Here is a 26025-nt window from a genome sequence, read left to right as displayed (position 1 = left end):
GATCTAAGCAAAGTCCGGAGGGAGCTTTTGCCTTATGTTTGATCAGTAATTGTCACAAAGGTTTAGAACAGCAGGAAAGGTTTGAAGCTGTGGTAGCCAATCAGGAAATCATTTGCATGGTGCAGAAAAACAACTTTTTGGCTGCACAGCAAGTCAAGATTTCTCAAATATGATTCCTTGGCAATAATGAGGTTGATGGTAGAGTTATCTGTGAAGATTCTCAATCATCCAGGTCATAGTATATCCAAGTGCTAAAACAAAGGTGACTGCCAACTTGTCCAGTTGTCATTTGGTAAAAAAGTAGAACTATGGACTGATGAATCTAAAATCAGCCTCATAGCATCTTATCGGTGGTGCTTGTGTTATGATTGAGGCAATGGAGCTGGTACACTGACGATTTCACTGCTTACAGAAGCAACAGGGCAAATGCAAAGGTATATAGAAGGATTGTCTGTGGTCAGTTTCAGCCAAATTCATCAAAACACATTTCGGCAACTTCAAGGTCAAAGCAACCGAAGAGCTTCTCAGAGAAAAATATTCTCAGCTGGCCATGTCAGGAACCTGATCTCAAACTGAAAAAGCAAAGACACCCCACAACAAGCTAAAGAACTAAAGGTGGCAACAGCAACGGTCTGTCAGCAAATATAATGTGTCTACTGGGGCTCTGAGGTGAGATTTATTGAGAAAAAAATACTGTAACTGTGTCACCATGATGCCATGTTTGTGCTCGGGCTGGGTCAAGTGGGGTTTCGGGTGTGTGGTTCAATATGTGTAATACCTGAGTGTATATGTGATCACATTACAGGAGAAAATTGTGTTCTTTAAGGCAGATGGAGAATGAAGCGTAAAGTAAGGAAAAATGATTTAGCTTCAACAGCACCAGGAGTAAACACGTCCTGCAGTCAGTGGAACACAGAACACGTGCTGAAATGAACATAAAATGTAATAAAATGCATAAAAGCATACATTAAACGGATAGACGTGGACTTTGGTAATCTTAATTTTTTTGGAGGGTCTGTTTGGGTCAAGTGCACGTAAGGTTGGATCATATTATCAATAAAGCTCTTTTGGATTTTTAAACATTAGCACATATCTCTGGTTCTGGTGGATTTTACACACCCGAGATAGAAGCTGAGGGCATGAAGTTTGAAGGAATTGCAATCCAGTTATACTGTGGAATCCCCTTGTAACTAAGCATCCATGCTGAGTCAGTAGTTTGTGGATCGCAGTAACATTTTCCTCCATCCTTTAACACATGCAGCCTCCAATAAATTCAGTATGCATCGCTGATTTGTAGAGTAAATGATATTACCTTCCAGTCAATGCTAACACAGTCATATTTCTCTGCTAACCTCTCTAAGTACTTCCATTCTCCTGTTCTGTCCTTTTACTCCCACCTCTTCACTGACTTCCTTCCTGTTCAATTATCCACTTCGATCTTATTAACTAATGACAGTCCCGTAAGGCTGTGGTTGTCTTGGCAGCTCCTAAGTTGAATGTGTACTGAATGCCATTATTGTATACGAACAACAAAACTGAATTTGGAGGTTTAGAAAAGGCTCTGTCAAAACTGGTGGCTCAAATGTGGTCAGAGGTCTCATATGTGTGCCCCTGTTTAGCAAATTAATGAAGGAGTTTCAGATGCTCCTGGTATGTATCTTTTCAATTTTCAGCTCAAAATACCAAAAAGATGGTTAAATTTACTATATAATGTTTTAGTTCTATTCTCAAGGAGCTGTTTCAGTGTCTGTGGCTTTAAATGCAGCTGAGTTGCAGCTGTTCACACCCACTTCAGGAAGAAGACTCTCTCTGCATCTGTGATTGACAGCGCAAAACACTTGACCACATGGTAGCTGACTGTTAGGATCCAACCTCTAGGGTCAGGGTGTGTGTTTACAAAATCAGTATTTTAGTGGTGCAGAGCAGCTGCTTGGACATGGCTGTAAGGTGACTGCTGGTAAACATGTAGTCTCAATCAGCTGTGTTTCAGTCACTGTTTTATACTTTTTCTGTTGTCTGACAAGCGAAACAGAAAAAATATAAATTAGAATCTTTTTTTTTTAAAATTTGGCTATATTAAAGTGCAGCAAATGTGCACTTTCACTTTACACCACATACATTTATATTTTATAGCACCCACAAAAGACAATAAAAATGGACTTTCACCATATGGGACCTTTAAGTTTAGTGACATCATGCCATCTTAAGAGCCAAGATAGAACAACAAGGTTCAAATCAGCCACAGTCAAAGGGCTCGTGTACAACTAGAAGTGCTCTCTCAGGGCACAGTCCTCTGCCAATGCATCAAAATTTAACAGGTTCTTCCTTTGTCACGCTCCATCTCTGCACTCAACTGCATGAAATTTGACTTGGAAGTTTTTGCATAATCCTGCGGACAGACACAAACAAACAAACAAACTTACAAACGACACTGAAAACATGCCTCTGCCATGCTAATTATGTGATATTATTGACTGCCTACAGTCAAGTCAGGTTACTATTAAGAGGCGGTGGCTAAGGCTTTGTAAACATTTTAATAAGTTCAGTCTGCGTTGCTGCTGCAGGATCCAAATATACTGCTTCCCTTTGTTTGCCCCATTTTTCCTGTCAGAACATGATAAATTTGTTTTGTTTAATGTTTATGGCTTGCTTCTACAGCAGTGTGCTCTATTTTTGAGACTATTTATGTCTTCTTACTCTTTAATGACTTAGGGGAGAAAAGGTAGATGAGGGCCCACAGAACTGACATAGAGGAGCGGAAATAAAAGCTTTATATCGGCTATGAAGAAGTTTTACTTCATGATAAATCTCCAGTCTCCTAGTTAAGCTGAGTTTACTTGACATGTGTAGTTAACACTAGGTGGCAGGCTTGGCCTTAATGGAGAGTCATTTCATTTCCCCATCAGCCAAGTTTGCTCGTGTTACGCTGCGTGTGTGTGTGTGTGTGCGTGTGTGTGTGTACTAATGGGTCATTTCTGTCAAGTCATGCTCTGCAAAGTCTCAACTGACACCCTTTGGACAGTGATGACGGCTAAAGCTCGCCGTCAAACACACACTAGTTGCCTGCTGTGTTGAGAGTCTGAGGTTTGGTTTGGTTTAGTGAGCAGTGGTGTGAACTCTTATTACTTCTGTGTCCACACTTAATGGCCATGCTGACCACACTTGACTGATTTTCTGCTCTAACCCCTCTCACGGCTGGCTTCGGAGTTCACTGTCATCTCCTTTTTTTCATAATAAAATGCCTCCAGGGCAGAGCTCATAGTCCTGACCCTCCTCTGGAGCCACAGACACTGTCCAGACACTGAACTCATTTATTTATTACAGACTGTAAGCTAAATATATTATCCATTCCCGAGCCTGTCCCACAGATATCGTTAAATGTTTTGTTTTTACTCCAAAAGTGTATTATTGTCTTGGCGGAATGTCTATAAACTAACATTTAGAGCCAGAGACTAAACTTGTGGCTGAGGAGGACCTTGGAATTTGTAAATCATGTCTACCACCAGATATTACATATCATATTTTATAACTGATTGTCACTGTCACTTCTTTTTGACACAAACAGTAAAATTTTAACTGCTTTTAATTGGGTTTCTGTGATAAGAAAACTAAAAATCTTGGTCTCCGAATAGCTGTCATATCGAAACAAACAATTTGTTGGCCTCACATTGAGCTTAATACTGGAATTTTAAGACCAAATCATTAACTGAGGAGAGAAATTTCAGATTAATCCATAACTGTGGCTCTAACTGACCTGAATTGTTTTAGTACTACTTTATGCCCCATCACAGCCACCATCCCACTGTTATTATCTGTGAGGTCTATTTCTGGGTCTCTGTGATATCCATGTGGAGGTTTGCACCACAGATTGTACAGTCTTTAGTCAGCACATACACAAGCTTATTTGTACGTACTAAAAGCTATGACAAATTCATTTACAGTTGTGGAAGAAGCAGCTGCATCCTTTACTACTAGTGAAGAATGTGACTGCTTTAATACTAAGACAAAGAAAAAATACTGTCGTTTACAAATAAGTCCCACATTTAAAATCCTTTTTAAGTCAAAATGAAAATTATACTTAAAATTACATAAAAGTAGAAGTAGTTGTTTTGTGGTAAAACATTTGTGGTTTCCAAACTAGGCGTCAGGCCCTCATAAAGTTCCCCTGAAAAACGTAAGTTCCTGTGAGATAATGAATGGGTTAAAAAAAAAAAAGAAAGAAAAAGAAAAAACATACTAAGGCCAGCTATAAAAATCTCTTTTTATTATTAAACATATTCTACGATCATTTAAAGTCTTACAGTCAGTCACAAGATAAATGTCAGCGATCTGCTGATTTTAATCCTGATGTGTTTTATGAGCTCATCATGTGTTTTTTTTTAGCATTATGTAATCTGTAAAGTACTGTAACAGGCAAATAAATGCGGTGGAGTAAAGTGAACAGTGTTTCCCACTGAAATGTAAAAGAGAAAAACTGGATATGATCAAAATAAGGCTCAGTAGTGGAAGAAATGCTCAGATTTCTTTTTGACTTAAGTAAATGTATCAATGCTCTGTTTTAGGTAAAAGTACAAAGATATTAATGTCAAATTATATTTAAAATGAGCAAAAGTAACACTGCTCATTCCGCAAAGTGGCCTATTTTTTATAATATTGATGGATGCATTAGAGTGCTTATCAAAGCGACTTTAAAGGGCTGAATAATGTAGAATGTAAAACTGTATACATTGGAATTATTTCAGTGCTCAGATTACATCTCAAATACTATATGAGCACTGAAAATCCATCCTTCAATGAATGGCTTGATTCTTTAAAGTAGACTACATTTTATAAAAATAGTGACAGCAAAAAGACAGAGTAAAGATGGAAAGGTTACAGGCATATAGTTTTCCTTTCATGTTTTCTAAATCTTCATTTCTGACAAAAACACTAAGACAGTTTGTGAAGCTGTGCCCAATTACAGTAATAAGAAACAACCATAATTTCATTGGACAGAGATACGTAGCCAGTTTCCACCATATCTGTCTTCTCAAACTTAAAAAAAACTAAAATGGGGAGTTATAACTCACCAACATTGCATCCTGGAAAGTCTGTGTATGCTAGTTTTGTTTCTTATTAACTTAATTTAGTGAGTTAACTATTAGTTGTTCTTTCTTTTAACTCAATATTTTAATTTAAACTGGTTCAGATTAAAAAAAGTAGAAAAAAATAGACATTTTAAATTGGATTAGAAAAAAATTACCTAAACTCATATAATTCAAATAAACAGACCAGAAAAGATAGTTGATTTGACTAAATTCATTCATAACATTTTACGGTGTATGAGCGAGCTTTCTTCCTTTATTTTCTCCTTTCTTTTGTCTTTCTTTCTTTTTATTTATTTATTTTTATTTCCTCATTTGTACTTTTAAGAAGAAGAAACCTCCAGCAGAACCAGGCTTAGGGAGGGTAGGCATCTGCCTCTATCAGCCAGGGTGAGGGTGAAGAGCAGAAAGAAAAAGATAGGAGAGACAAACAAACAACAAACAAGAGATCATGAACTGGACTGATGCTGAATATATCAAAACATATGTGAGTAGCCATTGTCAAAATTGTTTTGAAAGCTGTTTGAATTTTTTTAAAAAAGATAGATGAAGAAAAATGGACGAAAATGCATAATTTTGTTTCAGTGGTTCACATAAGTATTTGAATTATGTTGCTGTATTTTCATTCTACAGTTATTTAAAGACATTGACATGTTGACATGATTTTTATTCTTTAACTTGTCTTTTTTACCTAATTTTTATTGGATTTTCTAGACTAAGGGCACATAACATGGAGGAGATGCATAAACACTTTCTACAGTTGCTCACTTCCTGGATGTTCTTAACACTTATAAAAGTAAGTGATTTCTCTGTGGTAAAGCTACTTTGCATACTAGTTATAGCACAGACAGCACACTTCAGAACCGCAATCCTTGTACCATGTATGAAGTAAAATCATGGTGGCAGCAGCATTGTACAAATATACTTTGTGGCTTAAGCATAAAAGCGGATAATGATAATATGTGGAATACAGCAAATTAAATCAAGATCAAAAGAGAAACAGAGATAATAAACTTTAGCATCACCTGTAGTATTAGTCACCATCTTTCAAGAAACCTGTTTGTTTTCAGCTGTAGTTTTTTACTTTCACTTTTAATTTTCTCAATGATAAAGACATTCTGTCTATTATGTAAGTCCCTGTTTTTATCTTTTTATATCTGAATATATGATGTCTCATCTTGACAATAATTTACCAGACAGAGTCTGTAAAAAAGTGGTATCAGGACATTTTATGCTTAAGATGGAGTCATCAGGTCTGTGTTTTATTATTCTTTATTTCTTTACAGTATTGTATTATGTAGTAAAGGGGGTTAATGTTTATAGATTTGTATGTAGTTGGGAGATGAGGAAGTGAGGAAGTGGAATGATTCTCGCTATAAAGACACAACACTGTAAGTAAAATTTTACATGTTTTTTGAAGGAGATTAAAAAATATTAACTTTTATGTATTTATTTTAAATTCTACAGCTAAATTCCGTCATTTAATTGTCTTTCCATGTGTAAACTGGAGGCAGGAGGTGTCAGACCCTTCACCCTTTGACCCAGCAGCCCCTGGAAAGAAAATTAACAGAAATATTACCCCTGAGAAATGAAAGTAATTGTAAAAAAAAAAAAAAAAATGTAGAAAACTTACGAAAATATATAAAAAAATGTCTGTTTAATTGACAAAAAATGTCTAGTTATCTTTGCATGTGTAAACTGGAGGCTTGAGGTGTCAGACCCTTCACCCTTTGAGGCCAACAGCGCCTGGGGGGGGGGGGGGGAATTAAATATTACCCCTGAGAAATGAAAGTAATAAAAAACAGGAAAATATATTAAAAATGTCTGTGTTTCATTGACCAAAAAAGTTAATTTAGATGTCTTTGCGTGTGTAAACTGGAGGCTGGAGGTGTCAGACCCTTCACCCTTTGACCCCAACAGCGCCTCTAATCTGCCTGGAGGAATGAGAGGCATTTTCGAGCGGCTCACAGGAGGAGCAGCAGGAGGCGGTGGGAGGGAAGTTACGACGTAGTAGAGACCCAGTCAGTGAGTGAACCAACTTTCCAGCGACTCAGCCATCACGGTGCGAAACTTTTCTCTCCGTGCGCGTGTTGAAATGAACCGACTCGCCGGCCGCGGACGGGGTTTATGCGGGGATAGACGGCCGTGGTAACGGGTTGAGGGGGGGCCGCCGGTCCGGCCCGGTGCCGGGAGCAGAATATGGGTCAGACCGCCGTGTCTGCCGTGTCTCAGCCTACGAGCGGTGAGTGTGTTTGTACATGTGTGTATACAGTCTGCCTTCCTCTTGTGTGCGTCTCTCTCTCACACAATCCGCTATCTTTATTCAGGAAGTCATTTTCTCTCCTTTCAGTCGGACAACTTCGACTCACTAACAAAGCGCTAAGCTAAGTGCTTTATGCTAATAGGACGTTAGCTAACTGCGTTAAATTAATTCCAGCATCATTATACTCACCGTGCGCGCGTGTGTGTCCGTGCGTGTGTGTGTGCGGCTAAATTTATCGCTGGCTGTGCTACTCAGCTGTTGTAAAAGTAGTCAAACAGCGACTGTTAGAGCAGCCCCACAGTGTTGTATAACCAAAGTGCTGTTTATAAGGCTGCATTGTTGAAGACTTTATGTATTTAGCAGCCAGTTTGACACGAGTCCAGATGAGCTCAGGGGGAGAAGATTAGTTGTTGTTTTAACAGTTTTTCTTACAGGAGACCACAGATCCACTGGAGGACTATGTGGGCTCAGAGAAACCTCGGTGCATATACATTTAATACACAATCAGGAACTTATTAAGCAGCACAAAATCATGTCTTAAATCAACAAGTGGGTCTGGTCAAGTTTGTCAAGGATTTATAGGAAAATCCTTCAGTTATAACTCAAGATTCTTGTTTTAGCCACACAAAGAGCTGCTAAACTAGTGATTATTGTCATTGTTGATTATTCTGTTATTCATTTTCCCAAAGCCCATGACACTTTATTTGTTTATTAGGACAATCACTTGAAAGATTTAGCACTTATTTCATTTCTTCCATCATTTGGCTCATAAAGTGTCAGAAAAAGGTGACAATAATGCAGTTTTGGGATGTGAAAATACATAAACGGAGAAAAAAGAGAGAAACCCGCCTTTGTTGACAATCGATAACTTCACTGACAATCATCATAACAAACTTTATAACTGTGTACGCAGTCAAAAACAGAAAAAATAGTGTTGATATATGTGACTCTTCAACCAGGCCCTCAACAAATTAAATTAAAGGGTGCTTTTTAAATGTTGAATACAATCTTTTTAATTTTCACCCTTGTGGTTATTAAAAAGATTGTATTCAAGATCAAAAAAGTAACCTTGTGCAAAAAAATCTATAAAGTGCATCTTAAAAGAGCATTTCCTATTTCAGTGACAGAAGTATTGCACAAATATTGACCAAACTGTCAAAAATGAATACTGTTTAAGGATGTTGTCCCTCTCATTGTGATTTCATTGTCATGCCAGATTCGTCCTCGTCATCGATTACACTGTTGACTATTTATTTAAATCAACTGGTTAATCATTTTAGCCAGAAACTGTCAGATTTGTTTGTCTGCTGTCGTCTCAGGATAAGATCTTCACTCGTATTGTTTTGTGACTAATCCCAAGTTTACTCCCCCTGTCATATACAACAAAGAAAAACATCAAATCTTAACATTTTTTGAAGTCACAATATATTTTTTAATGTCATCTGTAGTCATTGGGCTGACCATAAGCCATAAAAGTAAACGGTTCACATTCATTCACATGTTTATGGGAACTCTTTGAGGCAGCGAGGTACAGGAAGGGACACATGACTCAGGATGAAAACAAAACTGGGCTTTTTTTATGACGCTGTCAGCATTTAAAGTAAGTCGCATATTGTTTTGTAGCGCACTTAAGTCAAAATGCATAGGAACCTGAGGCCATAATGATGATCTATATGCTCTGCATGATTGCATTATGAGTTATATAATGATGTTGTGGTGTGCTTTAAATGCTGAATCTACAGTACTAAGAGCAGGAGGGGAAGTATTTCTGTCAGGGTCTTATTGAAAGATCATTAACATAAAACTGATATGCTCTGGGCCTCCCTGCAGAAGTTATGAGTGTACACTAACACACAAGTGAGCTGCAGTTTCCGGTTTGATTTCCTTTTGGTAAGTGAGTCCTAGTTTGAGCCGCATGGTCGCGAGTATCATGAGTTAAGCTGTGCTGTGCATCTCCGGCCTTCACTGGCAAAAGAGTTGGAAGAAATGACCCAAGTGTTGAAACTGCTGCTAATGCCCAGCGTCGCCCCTCCCTCCGCTCCCGTCCAACACCTCTTTTTGCCTTGCATTCTTCATATTTCCTTCCCCTGTTCCTGCCTTTTTCTTTCCCACATTTTCTTCAGCCCCACTTTTCTGCAGCCTCCTCTTTTCTCAGATTTTCCTCTTCGCTCTCTTTTGTCTCTTTTTGCCTCTTTCTCCCCTCCATCCCTCTTCCTCTGTTCATGACGTTTGCGTCTTCCCTCCCGGGTGACTTGCAGTGAAGGAAGGAAGCCTCTCCCTTTCCCCTCCTCTTCAACACATGTTCCTGCTGTAACGTCTGAAAAAAACTGGCTGTCTTTGTCCCAGTACACTGCTTTTACGCAATAATGTTTTACCACACATATGCCATACCATGCCATGTAGCAAAAACTACAGCTTGGGGACTGAAATCCTAACGTTTTGAATACTAAAATACAGATTTTGTTTTACATATGCTAGCATCATACATACTCATATCATAAACATCAATGCCTTGTGTGTCTTGGCAATGTAATTGTAGCCCTGAATGCATCCAGTGTGGGATTGCTTCATACAGATGACTGTAGTGTCTCAAGTTGTGTTTCTAATTATTCCACCCATTTCCACAGCTGCTAAATCCTGACTCACCCATCCAGCATGACATTGCAAGTCATCTGTTTCAGAAATAAAATGCCTAAGTGTGAAATTCATTGTGGAATTGTGGAGTCGAGTCAGCAGTTGTAATGTGTAACACAATCCGTGAGTTCAGCTGAGGTGGATTTGAGCCATATTGTTGTAATTTAAATGCTGTAATTCATTACATCTGTCTTAAATGAGTCAGATTTGCTTTAGCATAACTGAAGCCCTGACTTAGCCTGATTTACCCTCATTTCATCTTTTCTTGTCACCCCATCAATGATATCTTAGAATTTACAGTATATCTATTTTTTAGTAGGCGTACTTTATAGTTTTCATAGTTTCTCATGGTTTGTATTGTATTCTTTGACTGTCTGTTTGCTGATAGAGGTTCATGTTGTCACTTCTCTCATTGCTGACAGTTAATTTCAGAAGTAGGGATGCGTCAGTCAAGTTTTTTCCCACTGATCCTATAATTTAATATTTACTGTCTGCCGACACCGTGTCCTAACTGATCGCATTTTCACAGATAATGCAAAACAATGTCTTGTTAGCAAACAGAGAGCATTGTGGGGGTTTAACTAGTGAAAGGGCACCATGGCAAAGTTCTTCTGTGATGCTTTAAAACCTCCAGCGGGTGTGCATACTGTTAAGTCAAGCCAGGATGATCTAGGGTGGAATTCCTGTTTGCTATATGTGACCTAAAATATCAGCATCAGCTCCTCCCTGTGTGAGTCTACGTCACATGCCTTCCACTTTGGTTCCCGTCATTATTACTACGGCTCCTCTTGGTTCTTTGGATGACAGTCTAATTTGTTTCAGAGGAGTTTAAACACTGGTTTCCAACAACATTAAAGCTGCTACACCTCTATGTAGCAACACAATAAATGTTCAGTCACAAAACAAATCTGCCGTTTAATGCTATGTGTCTCTGTGTGTATGTTGTTTTGTTTTTTTTGCCAGCTGAAAATGCCCAGCCGGGAGCCCCTGTGAGCACTTTCATTTGATATAAAATGGAATATCTGTGAAAGTATTGTTGCAAATTCTGATCAGCTGGTCGCCCTTGCTGATTGTTGCTGACCTGATTAGACCCATGATGAACAAAATGTTCCTCCAAGCATTATTTGTAATACCCTAACCAGGAATGTCACCTGGTAGAAACATGATTCTCAGACACCAGTAGTATTAATTTCTCCATTAGTAAGCCGTTGGTCAGCGATTGTAAAAGTTGAATGTAAAAGTTGAGGGGAGTAGTGTTTTTCTCACACCTGTGTTTGGACAGCTGGGAAAAAGTGATAATGACAAGCACAGCATTTTACTCACTCTACTTTGGTAAAAAGTGCTTTAGTGGTCATAACCCCTACGGCTCTGTTGCTGTGTGGATTTTCCACATGAATAGATAAAGATTGAACTCACTCCTCTGTACATTTGATAAGACTAGGATTGCTAATTGGCTAACCCCTTATGCCCCAGGCTTTTTTTTTTTTCAATTTTCACATGCAAAAACATCCTTAAATTCAGTCAGAAACCCCTCCACAAATGTATGGCCTACACAAACAGCATTGGGCTCTATGAACAAGAGATGATTGTAAGATTTTTAAAGTAAATGAAGTCCTCAACCCTTATCACCAAATGGCGTTTTTTTACTTCCTTATCAAAACTGTAAATTATAACGAATTACACATTCTAATAATGAGCCTGCAAGTCTGCCAAATGTAAAACAACACAAATTAAGTGTAACAAATGCTACAACTGTTTTAATCAAAGTAATATTAGACAGACTGTTTGCTGAAACTGTCATTCTTCACAGTTTTCAAAGAAATGTTTTTAATAACAGACACAGCCTGGTCGTAAAGTATAGAGACCTCCAGAGTGGAAGAGTGCAGCAGATTTCTTTAATTTGTCTTTAAAGTAGATATGACTTACTTATCAGGTGGTCATTGCTAACTTGCTCTGTCCTGGATATGTATGAATATGTTGGCGATATCAACTGGAAAGGTGCAGGTTGCTGTTTTCTTTTAGTCTGTTACTCTTGATTTAATCCAGTGTGCTTGTTGCTTCTATTTTAGTTTTTATGTAAATGTCATATAAATGTAGCAGCAGTAAATTTTACATTATTTTTGAATGTGATGAAATGTTCAGAGAGTACAGGGGGTCCTTGACTTATGTCAGAGGTTCCTACGGATCAACGTAAGTGAATTTTCACCTTAAGTCAGAACTCCAGCAAAAATGTAAACAAAGCCGTTACGTGCATCACGATACCATTCAGTTCTTGGGAAATGTCATGAATACCAATGACTTTCATGCATGTATGAGTCATTTTACAAGAAGATAACAGAATATGTTGCACTGTTTTTACAACTTGAGCATTTTATTATATCTAATTTCACTTCCATGGAGATGGCTTTCTTTTTCTTCGAAGCGTCAGAAGAGTCTGACTTACGCCACATGACGATGTATTTGTCCGCTCACCAACTAGTTCCCCCCAACGAGTTCCAACGCAAAGACGAAACGCCGTAGGTCGAGGACGTCGTAAGCCGAGGACCTCCTGTATATGTATAAAATATGGAAATTATCATTTCCAGGTCTATCCCTAAGGCTTTCACATTGAGAACCACTGGTCTAGTGGGCACAATTACTGGATTTTCCATTTAGAAAAAAGAAAAATAAATACTGTTGTATCAAACACTGTAGAATGGCAGCAGGGGATGGTGAATTGGTTGTCCCCAGATTTATTGAATCAGAAAAGCTGATGTTGCTCTGTGTGTCCTGCATGTGTCATAGGAATGTAGGCTGTAGATTTCCTGAATTGCTACACAACACATATGAGTGTCAAATCTTCCGTTTTTCTTCAACTAGACGTTTATGATAATTTTGTATCTAATAAAATGAAGTTTAAAGTCTTTTGCCTGGTTTGAGTTAAACGGTTTGTCACACCAATGAAGGAATTAGTTTAAACAGAAAAAGCAGATCTCTCTCTGGTCTTGTTTTCTGTTCCCCCTTCTCTAAACTGAACAATAAGCCTTACTTCTCTCCTCTACTCTTTCTTTTCTTTTCTCTGTTCTGCGAATAATAAGTCCATCCATTGTCCCGTTTGGTTCCCAGTAGAGGTTTGATAGTTGGCCTAATGGTGATGATAATCGCTGTTACTGATTTTCCCATCATTAGAGGCACAAAGCAGCTGTTGAAATGCACCTATTGTTGTGATTTGATATCAACACAGGAACAGGAAATGAGTGTGTGTGTGTGTGTGTCTGCGTGTTTGGATGTTTATGTGTGACTGTGTGTGTGTATGTCAGAGAGAGAACTAAATTGGTGTCTAGGGAGGGCAAACATTGCTGCGCTTTTCCATGTCTTCACTCTTGGTTTTTGTGCTCTTAATTGCTTTGTTGCATATGTTGTTTTTCGCTATATCCTTGAGCAGTCGCGGTCATGAGGTGAGCAAAATCCAGTAGGGAGCAATAATCCTGTGATTTTTACAATGCGTAATTTAATGAAAAGGAAAGTACTTCTGTAATTACATCCTCTGGTCGTATTGCTTTTTACTGTTGGAGCCCCTTTCTACAGTTTTGGCTAATGAGACATCTGTCATTATAATTCTACTTTATGCAGTGTAACTCTTGCTTTAAGTATGCCATAAAAACACGTATTTCAGTACAACTGCATTTACATGGACTTTAAATATCCTGTTTTTATGTTGCACATGTGCACATGCTGCCTTGCGCTGTTTTTTAGAAACCCAATTATGCTAGTGGGAGCACTCAGAAAACAATAATACAGTATACTGCTGCAAGTATACATCTTAGCCTGATTTTCACAGGCCTGGCTTCAGCCAAGTGATGTAAAGGAAACAAACAAAAGTGACGGCAAAAGTTTTTCACAAAGAAATTGAACTTTATCTCTCAATAATGAAGGAACTGAATATGCCAGCCAGTTTAGGTGGGTTTCTCTTATTGGTACCTGAGTTCATGCTGTTGGACTATGAATACCAAACTGATATGGAATTTTCACTTGGGTTCTCTTCATCCACTGCTGTCTTGTTCTAAGTGGTGACAATGACAACCCGACACCAGTCCAAGTGGAGGAAATGATTAATATTTGCCATTGCTTTTGTTTCCCACTGCTGGCAATAAGGCCGATAAGCCAAACTTGCAATGAGATGTTGGCATTTGACAGTGTTTAAACCCACCAAAAGCCAAATGGCCTAATTTTACAAAAGTCACAGTCAGATTAATTTATAGTTAGGTTAGCAATTACAGGAATGTCAGATTACATTCCCAGTTTGTGTTGGAAACATCGCAGACTCTTGCACAAACAGCACACAGTAACCAAGATGCTCATATTTGTCATCTTTACATGGAGATGAATCACCAGATTTCTCAGTACACCATAAACGGCACATCCTGAATATGATCAAAACCAGGATAAGACTAACAACAATCATAGATTTCAAATATTAATGATAAAATAAGGAGTTAAGGAATTAGGTATTAAGAGTTTATCAGTCAGAAACTTGATGGGAATGTGGTTTGATCAGATTTGATTGACAGTGATACAACAAATGTTATATGACGTCATCTTTTCTAACTTCAAACTAAGTGATAAGAGCACAGGAAAAAAACACTTAAACCTCTTTGAAATGATCAAAACTGACAGACTGTCATTACAGTGATTGACTAAATGAGCAAATAAACACATCATCACCAGTAAACATCAGTCAGACACAGTTTATGATCAGTTTCAGCTCATGTCCATCAGTGTGTATTGAGCTGCAGATGGCCACCGATGTCTAGTATTGGCATCAACAATCTGTCAGCACTGGGGAGAACCAGCCAATCAACAGTATTGATTGTTTTGAGGTGAACTGAAGGTTAGGATATGGATTTGACCCCGCAGATATGCTCAAAGAGAAGATATTACAGACGGGTTAAAAAACGTGGTTTCCTGTATTTCAGCTGCATTCTTTATATTTACTTTTCAGACAATAGTTTTAGTGCCATTGGGCAAATAGCTGCCTAAATAATAAGTTCTTTGTTGTCAAATGTGCTGAACATCTGGATCATCTGGCCAACTTAGCTGAGTGTTGTTTCAGCTTTGATCTGAACAGCAGATTTTTTTGCTGACTGTGTTGCTGCATAAGCATTTTAAATTGCATTGAAAAACCACTGTTGCTGCCTTTTCAAACAAACTTTATTGTGTTTCTGTCAGCAGGTATTGAAATTGACATGAGCTGATTTGGACAGTGTTGTTGAAATCCTTCAGCAGCTACACTGGCACACTGAACGTCTTATAATCTGCACGTTTTGTTGGATTTTTAACTGAACGTCTTGTACTTTTTCCTGCCTCCCGGGCTTTTAAAGGTGCGTGTGTGTGTGTGTGTGTGTGTGTGTGTGTGTGTGTGTGTGTGTGTGTGTGTGTGTGTGTGTGTGTGTGTGTGTGTGTGTGTTTGAGTGTGATATGATGTGCGTTAATAGATGAAATGAGAGCGGCTCAGCTTATCTCTAAGATAACAGCATGATGCATTTACAATACAGTTATGCACAACACATCCTTATTAAAACAGAGGTCTAGTTTTTTGAAAGAACAGCTATTTAATCCCTTTTCCTTCATGTTTTAAGCAAACCTCTCGCACTAGTTAAAACTGCCAAATGACACGTTGGGCAGTAATGTGACAACGTGACAGTTAGCCATGGTTGGTAACATCATGTCATACTGTGTTAGCATGCAGATAGCTAAGCTTTTACTCACAGTCCTGGTCATTGTAGAGTTTTGATATGTGGCACTCAATATTTGGGCTGTATTCAGATGCTTGACTTTTTCGACGTCTTGCTAGCGCAGCCCAGTGTCATTGCTGCTAAGGTAAGATCTGTGATTATTACTCCACCAAGGAACACAGGGTTATGTGACGATCGGCGTATGTGAATCCTTCCGTCTGTGCACAACAATACTCAACAACGGAATAATAGATTTGGATGAAATTTTCAGGAAATGACTCAAGGACCACCTCATTAGATTTTGGCAGTGATGCAGCTTATAGTCTGGATCCACAGATTTGTTAAAGATTTCTGTATCATTGCCAGATTGCGGCACGGCATCACTGTAACTATGACAACAAGTGAACACTACGTTAGCTGCCTGCTGACGATCACATGATTGTGATCCTACTACAAATCCACCCCTGCGGACTTATTGGGACTTATTCATCAGAAGTGATACAAGGAATGATTGATTAAATTGTGGGGGTGTTTCTGAGTCCCATCAATTTCCCCTGCCTGCTGCATGTTTAAGTCACATGATTCAGTATCCGTACATAACGTACACATGCATAACACACGCCTGTGCTCAGCACAAGGTCATTTTGTTTGTGGGTACATCTATATTAAATGGTCACATTCTATGTTGCTGTGATTTTTGATCATCAGTAACTAATAAAAAAAATGCTGCATTTGTACAAAAATATGCTGCATTTCTGACAGTACCATATGGGGGAATGGACAGTCTTGGAGTACTGCACTCTCTGAGTGCTTTTCTTGTGGCTAAATGTTCCTGTCTGAGGATAACTGATAATAATTCTTGTTGGTGCATACTGAATAATATTGAATTACTATTTCCTCTTTCATGTGTTTGAGATTTTTGTGGCAATGCATGTATACTACTGATTTAGACATCAATTATAACTGCAACAGTTGAAACTCTGAAGAATTCAGGTCAGCTTTAGTAGATTTTTTTACATGTTGCAAAGAGGACATGACATTTTAAAGCCATACATTTAAAGTTTTGATGAATGTTGATAACTTTTGCAAATCAATATCGACACACAGGTTTTATAAATATTCTCCACTTCCTCTCAACACAATATGCAGGAGTTTTTAGTTATTTGTGCAAGTGAATGAATAATTTGTCTGCATAAATTAGCAAAGCACTGCAAAAGAAACTGTCAGTGACAAAGATGGCAGTTTAAAGTGACATTAACAAATACCAGCATAACACCTCGGTCTTCGACTTATCTGTCCTTGACTGAGTTGCATTGTGGGTAATGGAGGTGACAGAAGGAGGAAGAAGAATGGATGGGATACATAAGGAGACTGTTAAGTGTCATTTGCCGCTTGAAGACACCTGCTGTTGACTCTGTATATGCTCCATCCTGATGGGCAGTAACTTGAAATTTCTATCAGAGCATGTTTTTTTTTTTTTTTTTAAACTTAAATTTTGTACACAGAAATTCTAAACATTTGATCCCTGCTGGGCTCCATATGGTCAGGAGTGATTTAGCAGTGTTGTGTAGCTGAAAAAACAAAAACCTTCCTCTTCTTGAGCCTGAGGAATCACACACCACCTCTCTTTCCTCTGTAAGCTTCCTGTACACATGCACATAAACACACACGCTATTCACACACTGTCTGCAGTTTTCCAGAAGGTTCACAGCACTTCTAATCTTTCAGCAGGAAGAGGAGGAGTTGTGGAAGGACAGGGATCTCGCCAAGACACACACTGGAAATACTGTACAGAGTTAGGAATATTACCCCTTGGCTGTTGAAAGCTGAGTTGTAGAATGGGTGAGATATATGAGAACAATATAGTGCATGACAATACTTCCTAGCATTTGTTTTCCCATCTTGTCTTTCAAAGCAACTTGCTGATTTGTGTTCAGCTGTGACAGGAATACTCAGTTAACAATTTACAGTAACAATCAATAACCAGATCTATGTATAATGGGTAAAAGTTTTTAAAAAAGCAGAAAAATTAAAGGATACTCTTGCAAGAACTGCATACTAGTCAAAAAATGGAAACACTGCTATAATCCTGCTCTTGCAAAATACCATCTAAAGTGTACTTTCTTGTAAGAACAAGTGTGTGTATGCAAGTGTTTTTCACATTATGAGACTCAGTGCTGCAGTGGCTACATGAACAAAGAGAGGCCTTCACATTGTCATATGAGTTCAGATGAGTCATTTTACGTACATAAAGATATAAGTCATTGGAATTTGACAAAAAAAAAACAAACAATGATTGGAACAAAGCCAGAACAGTATGCACAACGTTATTAAAAATGTGTCCTGTGATGTTAATCTTGAATCTTGGGGGCATAGAACTTACACACACCTAAATTGTGATGTGCACTCATGATGGGTCAATGTAGGCAAGATATTGCTGTCCTGTTGTATTGTGAATTAACCATTAATTTAAACCGTTTTAACTTCATCAAGTAAGATAATATTGATACCAGTTTGTGTTGAAAAGATGTCCTTGTTTGTTTAAAACTGGTCATACTATTCCCATAACATATTTATGTCCAGATTCGGAGTTACCAGACATTACATTTCTTGCTTATCTGTATAAATCAAGCCCTTTTCTGACATCCAATAAGTAACATTGCTGGCTTCCTTGGTCTGTTAAAGGACGCGACAAACTAAACGTCAGTTTCTATTCATGATCTGCCAAAACTCATATTACATTATGTATTTTTATAAACATTTTGCTGTCCACTACCACTCTATGATGTTTTTGAAACAATTTTGGTGCTGAAATGTGTAAAGACAACCCTGCATGAAATATGTCGCTTGTGGACCTGTTTGTTAATGCAATGACATGCAGTCCTGACTTGTATTATGTAAAAACTGATACTAAAATTTTTCTAGATCAAACCTTGTAAGATTGCCATTGCAGCTTTACAGAAAATAGGCCAGGGTCTATGTCTGAAATGGCTTTAGTGTATAAATCAACATCAAATATGGGTAATATTTCCATGTATCACAAGATCGACCTTCATCTATAGCAACTGCAGAACAGTGGAGCTCATGTTTTAGTCGTATAACGATGCTGATCTGATTTTTGTGTCTGTTTACATTTATGCAACTGTGCATGTGTGTGTTGCAGTTGATGGGCTGGAGAAATCATCATCTCTGGCCAGCTGTGATGTGGTGGTAGACAGCGCCACCAATACCCAGAATGCCCCTGGATCGCGGCAGCAGCGAGGCAAGCTGTCGTCGCTGGGAAAACTGTTCAAACCCTGGAAGTGGAGGAAGAAGAAGACCAGCGACAAGTTCCAGGATCTTTCCAAAGGTAGGACGTGTTGCACGCCGGTGTGTGACACTGTATGAACAAGGTGATAGCTGGCTTCTGATTTGTTCTCCTCAATCAAGTGTCTGGACAGCATCATGGCTTGTGGTTTTGGATTTGTGTGGAACATGAGGTGTGAACAGGAGCAGTTTTGCTTTCAGAGGAGCTTTAAAAGGAAAAGAATGAACGGTTTGTTTGTAGATCTCACTGATTGATTTCTGAAGTGTTGACTTGGAAAAAAAAATAGGAACAGAGGTAAATACAAAAACCAGAGACTCTTTTTCTTCTTGGATGGCAGCTGTTATCTTTTGTTTGCTGTATATCTGTGTGTATGTTTTCAATCTCCATGTCTGTCTGCTTGGTTTCAGGGTGTTCTGGACAATTTACACATAGAGAAGCAGAAATTGCCCCACAGCACTGGCTATTAGTTTAGTGATTATTTTACCAAGTTTTTGAACATCTGAGGTCAGGGGCAGCCAGAGATGAAGCCATCAGAGATTCAGTGCTTAAACCTCTGAACATCGAGAGTGTTTAATGTTTCCTCCTTTCTATTCTCATAGTCAATAAGTTAACATCCTCTTTTGTCAAGCACGTTTAGTTTTCTCATGGAGTTCATGTCAGTGCTTTCTCCTCTTGATTCTGATGCATTCTGCAGGTGTTATTCCAGATGTCTTGTTAATTTTGAGTCCCAATAACTTGTTGCTCTATTGGCTTGTAACATTAAATTTGAATAAAACACAGATTTGGAAGTGAAATCTAAACTGAAATAGTTTTACGTGTAGCTTGGAGCATTTTGGCCATTGTGCAGTCCTGTTTGTATTTATGGAGTGCGCTGTTTCAAAAATCTAAGGTATTTTTGTTCCTTTCTGGCAGTCTAGCAAGTGTCAGAAAATGGCCATTATTATTTTCCAAATATCAAGTTGGTGGTTTCAGATTCCTTGTTTTATCCAACCATCTGTCTACAGTGTAAAGGTATTAAGAAAAGAAAAGATAAGGAGCAAATTGCCACATTTGAGATGCTGACATCAGAAATATTCAGCCTTCTGGCAATAATAAGTTAGTTGTAGATTATTTTTTGTTGATGGACCAATCGATTAACTAATCTTTTCAGCTCTAACTGAGAGATCAGTTCTGTGTGTGCTTGTTCTGTAGCTCAGCTGTGGACAGACCTCTTTATGAATGAAGCAGGTTTATTCCTCATGATCCTGTTCTCAAGAGTTTACAGAGAAAAACAGCAGGACGGTTGCAGCAGGGTGACAGAATTAGCTTAGTTCCTCATCTGTGACTTGAAGTGTGTTGCTGTTGTGGGGCGAGGGATTGTAGTGGCGTTTTCGCAATAAGCAGGGGAACATAGCTGTTGTGAAATGCTTTCATAGACTCTTGTGTGAATTAATTTCTGGAGCTAGAGAACAAGTCAAAGGAAGACAGTTTGATTCCCCTACTGAATCATTTATTGACTAGGGCTGAACAAATAATTGATTTCAAATTGAAATTACAATTTAAAACAGTCTAATTAGCTATTTGCAAAGGCTGCATTTTAGGATTATGCAGCACATCTGACCCAAAGGTTTAAGCTGTTGTGTCAATGGTTTTTCAAAGTCAGATGCTCCATCATATGTTTTTACGCAAATGGAATGTTAAACTAAAACCTGACTTTGAAATTTGTTGTTGCTAATCACATTGCAACACAATGGTTGTCAGTATCATTGCAGTTTTTCCTCAAATCATTCTGCCCTAAAATTGACGTTGATCTTGTTCATCTTTTAGTTCTAGAGAGGAAAATCTCTACCAGACAAACGAGGGAAGAGCTGATCAAGAAAGGAGTTCTCATTCCTGAGCAAGGTCTGTCTGATGGTTCATTCACATGTTTTGGCGTTTACTAGTTTATTTTCACTGTCTTTTATTGATGTTTGCCTTTATTTTGAATTAAAAAAACAACAGGAAAACAATGTGCAGTCAACCATTAAAAATAACCCTTGAGGGAGCTGTGATTACAGCTTACTTCTAAGTCTGCAAGTAAGCATGCAAAAAGTATGCATTTCTTCTCTCCTAGATGAAACGATCAGCAGTGAAAATCTGAATGGACATGCCACATCCAGTTCGACATCAGAGGAAGTCAAAGTGGACATCGAATCTCCAGAAACGCTGCCAGAGGAACCAGTCGCTGGGCCGGTCAGCGCTGAGGACAAAACAGGTAACTTTTGGATCAGTTACTGTGTAACTTAACTAATACTATGACCTGTAATCCATTGCTAATAGGAGTTGTTAACAATAGGATTTCTGCACAAGTTGAGACTTTAGACCTGTAATGATATTGCAGTGGCATATATTGAGAATTAGATATATCTGTGCTGTTCCTTGAATGAAAAGATTCTGATACCTACAGAGAAAGGAAAAATAAGGAGGAATGAGATTGGAGAATAAAAAATAAAAATGGAAACCTTGTTTCCAAGAACCTCTTTATCTATTGTTTGATTATAAATGATCATGAAAATATTTCTGCCAAGCCTATATAGAGTATGTTATGCAACAGGTTTATATATTTTTCCTCAAACATGGAGATATTTTGAATCCACAGTGATATTATTATACACAGTAGACCACAAAGCAAATGTTCTCCAGTGCTTATTCGTAAGCAGATGTTTTCCACAATGCTGTGCTTCTAAATTCTGCAAGGGCTATAGTAAGTGAAGATTTTCACATTTACATAAGAGAGAGAGCAACAGTTTATGTTGTGGTTCACTGTAGAATGACTTGCGGGCTAATGAGCATATACTAGAAATACTGTAATGTACTATAAGTGTTCGATTGTAATTGTTGATACATATGGCTTCTCTCTTCCAAACAAAGTATTAAGTCAGTCTGAAACATGTCATGTTACTCAGGAATGTGGGAATTTCACAGCCCCTTTAGCAGTTCCAGTTTCATACGCTCGAACTAAATGTAGCAGCTTTTTATAAATGCTTTGAAGTCTTCTTTCTCCTAGCTGTGGGCTGCATTTCTATCAGCAGCAGTTTTCTGGTTGACATTGAATTCTCTGTGGGATCTATGAGGGGGTCTGATGTGTTCAAATAGATATTCCCATTATATCAGCCAGCAGTAGGCATTCACAGTCTGAACAGAGCAGTATCTCCTTCTCCTAATGCCTCCCTCTCTCTCAGGAGACATGCCGCCGGTCTTGTGTCTGATGCTGCTTAAGTGTTGTGCTGTTTTCATCTCAACCCTGTTAGCATTGAACTTGTAGCCATTTGTTTTTCATTTGTCAATAGTGAGCAAGGCATAGGCAACAAACACTGCAAATCCAGCAGCAGGACACACATACCGTCACATGACACTGCAGGTTGGGAAGGTTAATGGGTACATCAATCTTATGGGAAAGCTGTGCAGCACTCCTTTATCATCATCAGCTCCGTCCAGCTGTCTCTATCTTTCAGCATCTCATCTGTCTCTATCTGCTTGTCTGCATGTCCAGTTGTGCATTCGTTTGCACAGATGAGCATTTTCATCCTGCTTTTAACCTTATAAATACTGCATTTCTCCTTCCTGCTTCCTCTGACCTGCTCAGAGAGGTGTGATACTAAACCAACCACCCGGGCTACTCAGGTGCGGCATCGAGACGTTCAGGCTAAAAAACAGCAAAGTGCCACACTGCCGTCCTCTTCCAAACCTGCCGGTGGCTCCGCAGCCACGAGGCACAAAGATGGTGCCACGGGGACTAAAAAGACAGCTAAAACCACAGCCAAGACTGGCTCAGCCACACAAACTAAGGCTAACCCTCGGAGCACTAACACCACCAGTCGCGGTACTGGTAAGTTCAGCTAGTTGGGACTGAAGCCAGTCGGTCTGTAGATGTTCTTCCCTGCCTGCCTTCCTGCATGGAAAATGCGCTTGTATCACTGTTTGAAGGAAAACAGGACTCACTATAAAGCCTTCTACACCTGCCCACCATGGCTTCATATACACACCAACCTGTATTTAAAGTGTCAAGTGGCAAAATGGTGTTTCCCTGTTTCTCCCTTTTGATAGTGTCCTTTCCCCGTTAAAAGGGATTTCCAGTCAAGTGAGTAACTGTAGAAGGGTTTCATTAATGATCTCTGTTTTCTGAGAAAGCAGAAGTGAAGATTCATTTGTGTTGCTCTGGAAATGCCTCTACCGTACAACTGTGTGTGTTTGTGTATGACAGAGCATGCGTGGAAGTACGGTCAGTGTAGCATGGCCTCCATAACGAGCTCTCACAAGCTTGTGTGGTTTTCATGGCATGATGTTAGCACATGATCATCACCCTTTATCCACTGTATGTGTGTGTTGTTGTTTAATGTACAGCATGGCTCAATAAAGTAACACACAGCCCAGAATACAGCATGTGATGTTCATGCAGTTTTTTTCTGTAGACCTCTGTGTGTTTTCTAAGGAGTGTAGACAAAAGTCATTTCATTAGAGACTGAATAAAATTTTAGGTACAAACCTTTCCTCAGGCTACTTTTGTCAAACAAAGACACTTTATAGACCCTTGAAAAGCTGCTTCATTCGGTATTACCTCAGGTATTCTGTATTTGCTGCCCTAAAATGTTATTGCTGCCAGCTTGTTATAATAGAGCAGTTACTGTTTCAGGATAGACAAATTGTGAAATGCTTATATATACTGTCTGCTTTATTAATCAATAGGCCTGTGACGTAAAACAGCTCATGTGAAAACGACTAACTCTAATAATCATTTTTTTCATTTTCCTGACATTTTACAGTCTAAACAAATGGTTAATAAAAACACATTAATCATGAGTTAAAAATGAAACCATTTTTTGTTTTTTTGTTGTTGTAATTTTTGTTACAGCATAAAGATTTGTTCTAATCTAATGTCCTGTGCAACAAAGGACGATCTTATCTTTTCGACTTGGGGTAAAACAAATGAACATTTTATACACCATGATGGCACCCCCATTAATTTTTCAGCACAGCCAGTCAAAATGCTTGATTTAAACTGCATTTGGTTCGAGCAGTAATGCTGGTGTTCAATCACAGGTAGATGGAAACACTGGCTAACATCCAGACAGCAGCTTCACTGGATCCAAGAGTTTAAACAGCAACTCACATTAACCAAACTGCTCCTTATCTATCTTACAGACATTAACAGTAGTTTTGTCCTACTTTAGCTTGTTGGACAAGCAACCAAACAAACATTCATTGCAGAAAATTGTCTGTTAGCTAATTGAACAGCATGTGCACGTACCTGCCAGTAGATGTTTGTGTGATTCTTACTCTTCAACACGGCCAAGAACACATTGTCTGGCCACAGTTTGGTAGCTACAGCGCGAGTGTGTTAACTTTTTCTCACAACCTGCTGGCTGTCAATCAAAGATGTGCCTCTTCTGCTGACTGAGTCATAAAGGAAGATTACTTATATTTCTTCAAATGCATTTTTTGCTTTTTAGTAATCAAAAATATAAAGTATATATTTTAAAACACAATGACAATACCTAACTAAATGTAATTTCAGAATTTTATAATGCAACTACATGTATGACTTTAGACAGTTGACATTTTTTGTTTGTCTTGCATGTCTTCAGAAGACTGAGTACTTAGAGTAAAGAAAAGTCAATTTTTCTATTTCTCACTTTTCACATTTGCTTGTTCCCACTTCTCCATAGCCAAATCGTCGAAGAAGACGGGAAACACAACAAAAACCACCCCAACCTCCACTTCCACTCCCCGTTCTCGTGCGTCTAAGGACGCCGGCGCTGCAGCACAGTCTAACGGGACCGATGCAAAGGTCAACCGGAAATCAAATCCTCCCACCTCTTCCTCTGTACTTCAGAAAGCCTCCGCAGAGACTCCTAGCCAGCCTGGGGAGGTCAAATCCTCTCCCCTGTCTTCAGACACCAAGCCTCTCTCACCTACAGCCTCGGCCAATGAGACAGAGGGAACTCAGGCTGCTTCTAAACCTGGTCTAGAGACTAAATCTACTCCCGGTGCTTCTACCGCGAGTGAGGAGACCCCCAAAGGTGTGTCTCCTGAAACCACAGTGCAGTCTTCTCATGTCAACACCACTACCGAGGACACATCCTTCACAAAAGGGGAGACGAACAGCAGCTCACAGGAGGAGAAACAGGAGAGGATGAAAGGAGAGGGAGGAGAAGATGGAAAGAAGAGAGAAGTGGAGAGTGGTAGAGAGAACAGCCCGAGGTAAAAATCTAGTTAGGACATGAAAGTTATTGATTCCTTACCCCCTCCTTCTCAGTATCTAAGTTTATGGAGTGCATTACAGTAGTCTTATTGGACTCACATGAAAGGAATGAGTTGATTGACGACAAATCTATAATCTTAATAATGCAATGGTGTAGAATAAGAATTTGTGGTGGCTAAGTTTTGCAAGTCTCAGAATATATTCTGTTTCACTAAACATGTGTACTCATAGTTTCTTGTTGTTTCTTACAGGTCAGCAGAGGGAACAGAAAAGCCGCAGGGCCTCAGCGTGAATACAGAGCAGGCTGAGGTCACAGTGATCCCTGATAGGCCGAGAGACAGCCAGACTAGTGACTCGGACTCTGACGGACCAATCCTATACCGAGATGAGGATGAAGAGGAGGAGGACGAGTACACAACCAGTATGATTCAAATTTTATAATACATCACACAACAGTGGATGAAAAGCCACTATGCCACCAGCAGAAACTGTATAAACCTTTTAGAAAAGCTCCTCAACTACACAACTCAACTGTGATGTAACTATGCGCGGGTTGTTTGTGTCAATTTATTTTGTAAATGGTTTCAAATTCTGGCTAAAAACTGGTAGACAGTGGCTTACCGGGTCACTGACTTCTTCCTCCTGTACTTTCACACAATTTGTAGATTCCTGCAAGTCATAGTCATGTGCACTTGCAGTTTGTGGTGTAATTTGGGTAGACCAGGGCTTTAAGAATCACTTTGAGTTTTCGTGACAGCTTTCAAAGAGGAAGAAGTTTCCATAGTTACTTTTAAGATGGCATC

At 38.9% G+C, this 26025-nt stretch overlaps 1 protein-coding gene across 4 annotated transcripts in view; it reads left to right on the top strand.

The window, feature by feature from the left end:
* Positions 1 to 26025, top strand: part of phactr2 (phosphatase and actin regulator 2) — a 53028-nt gene that overhangs the window by 13998 nt on the left and 13005 nt on the right. For 2 of the 4 annotated variants that reach the window (XM_023274682.3, XM_023274685.3), the window contains exons 2-7: positions 18859 to 19044; positions 20809 to 20883; positions 21095 to 21235; positions 22607 to 22849; positions 24687 to 25221; positions 25474 to 25643. In XM_023274682.3, the coding sequence (XP_023130450.1) occupies positions 18859 to 19044; positions 20809 to 20883; positions 21095 to 21235; positions 22607 to 22849; positions 24687 to 25221; positions 25474 to 25643 (1350 nt within the window). Of the gene's footprint in view, positions 1 to 7097; positions 7327 to 18858; positions 19045 to 20808; positions 20884 to 21094; positions 21236 to 22606; positions 22850 to 24686; positions 25222 to 25473; positions 25644 to 26025 lie in introns of those variants that run through there. The other 2 variants (XM_023274683.3, XM_023274686.3) reach the window with 2 other exon arrangements.

The sequence above is a fragment of the Amphiprion ocellaris genome, chromosome 16, assembly GCF_022539595.1.
Source record: "Amphiprion ocellaris isolate individual 3 ecotype Okinawa chromosome 16, ASM2253959v1, whole genome shotgun sequence".
In the NCBI taxonomy this organism is placed as follows: Eukaryota; Metazoa; Chordata; class Actinopteri; family Pomacentridae; genus Amphiprion; species Amphiprion ocellaris.
The sequence above is the reverse complement of the archived record's forward strand: the minus strand, read 5'-3'. Positions and strand labels throughout refer to the sequence as shown.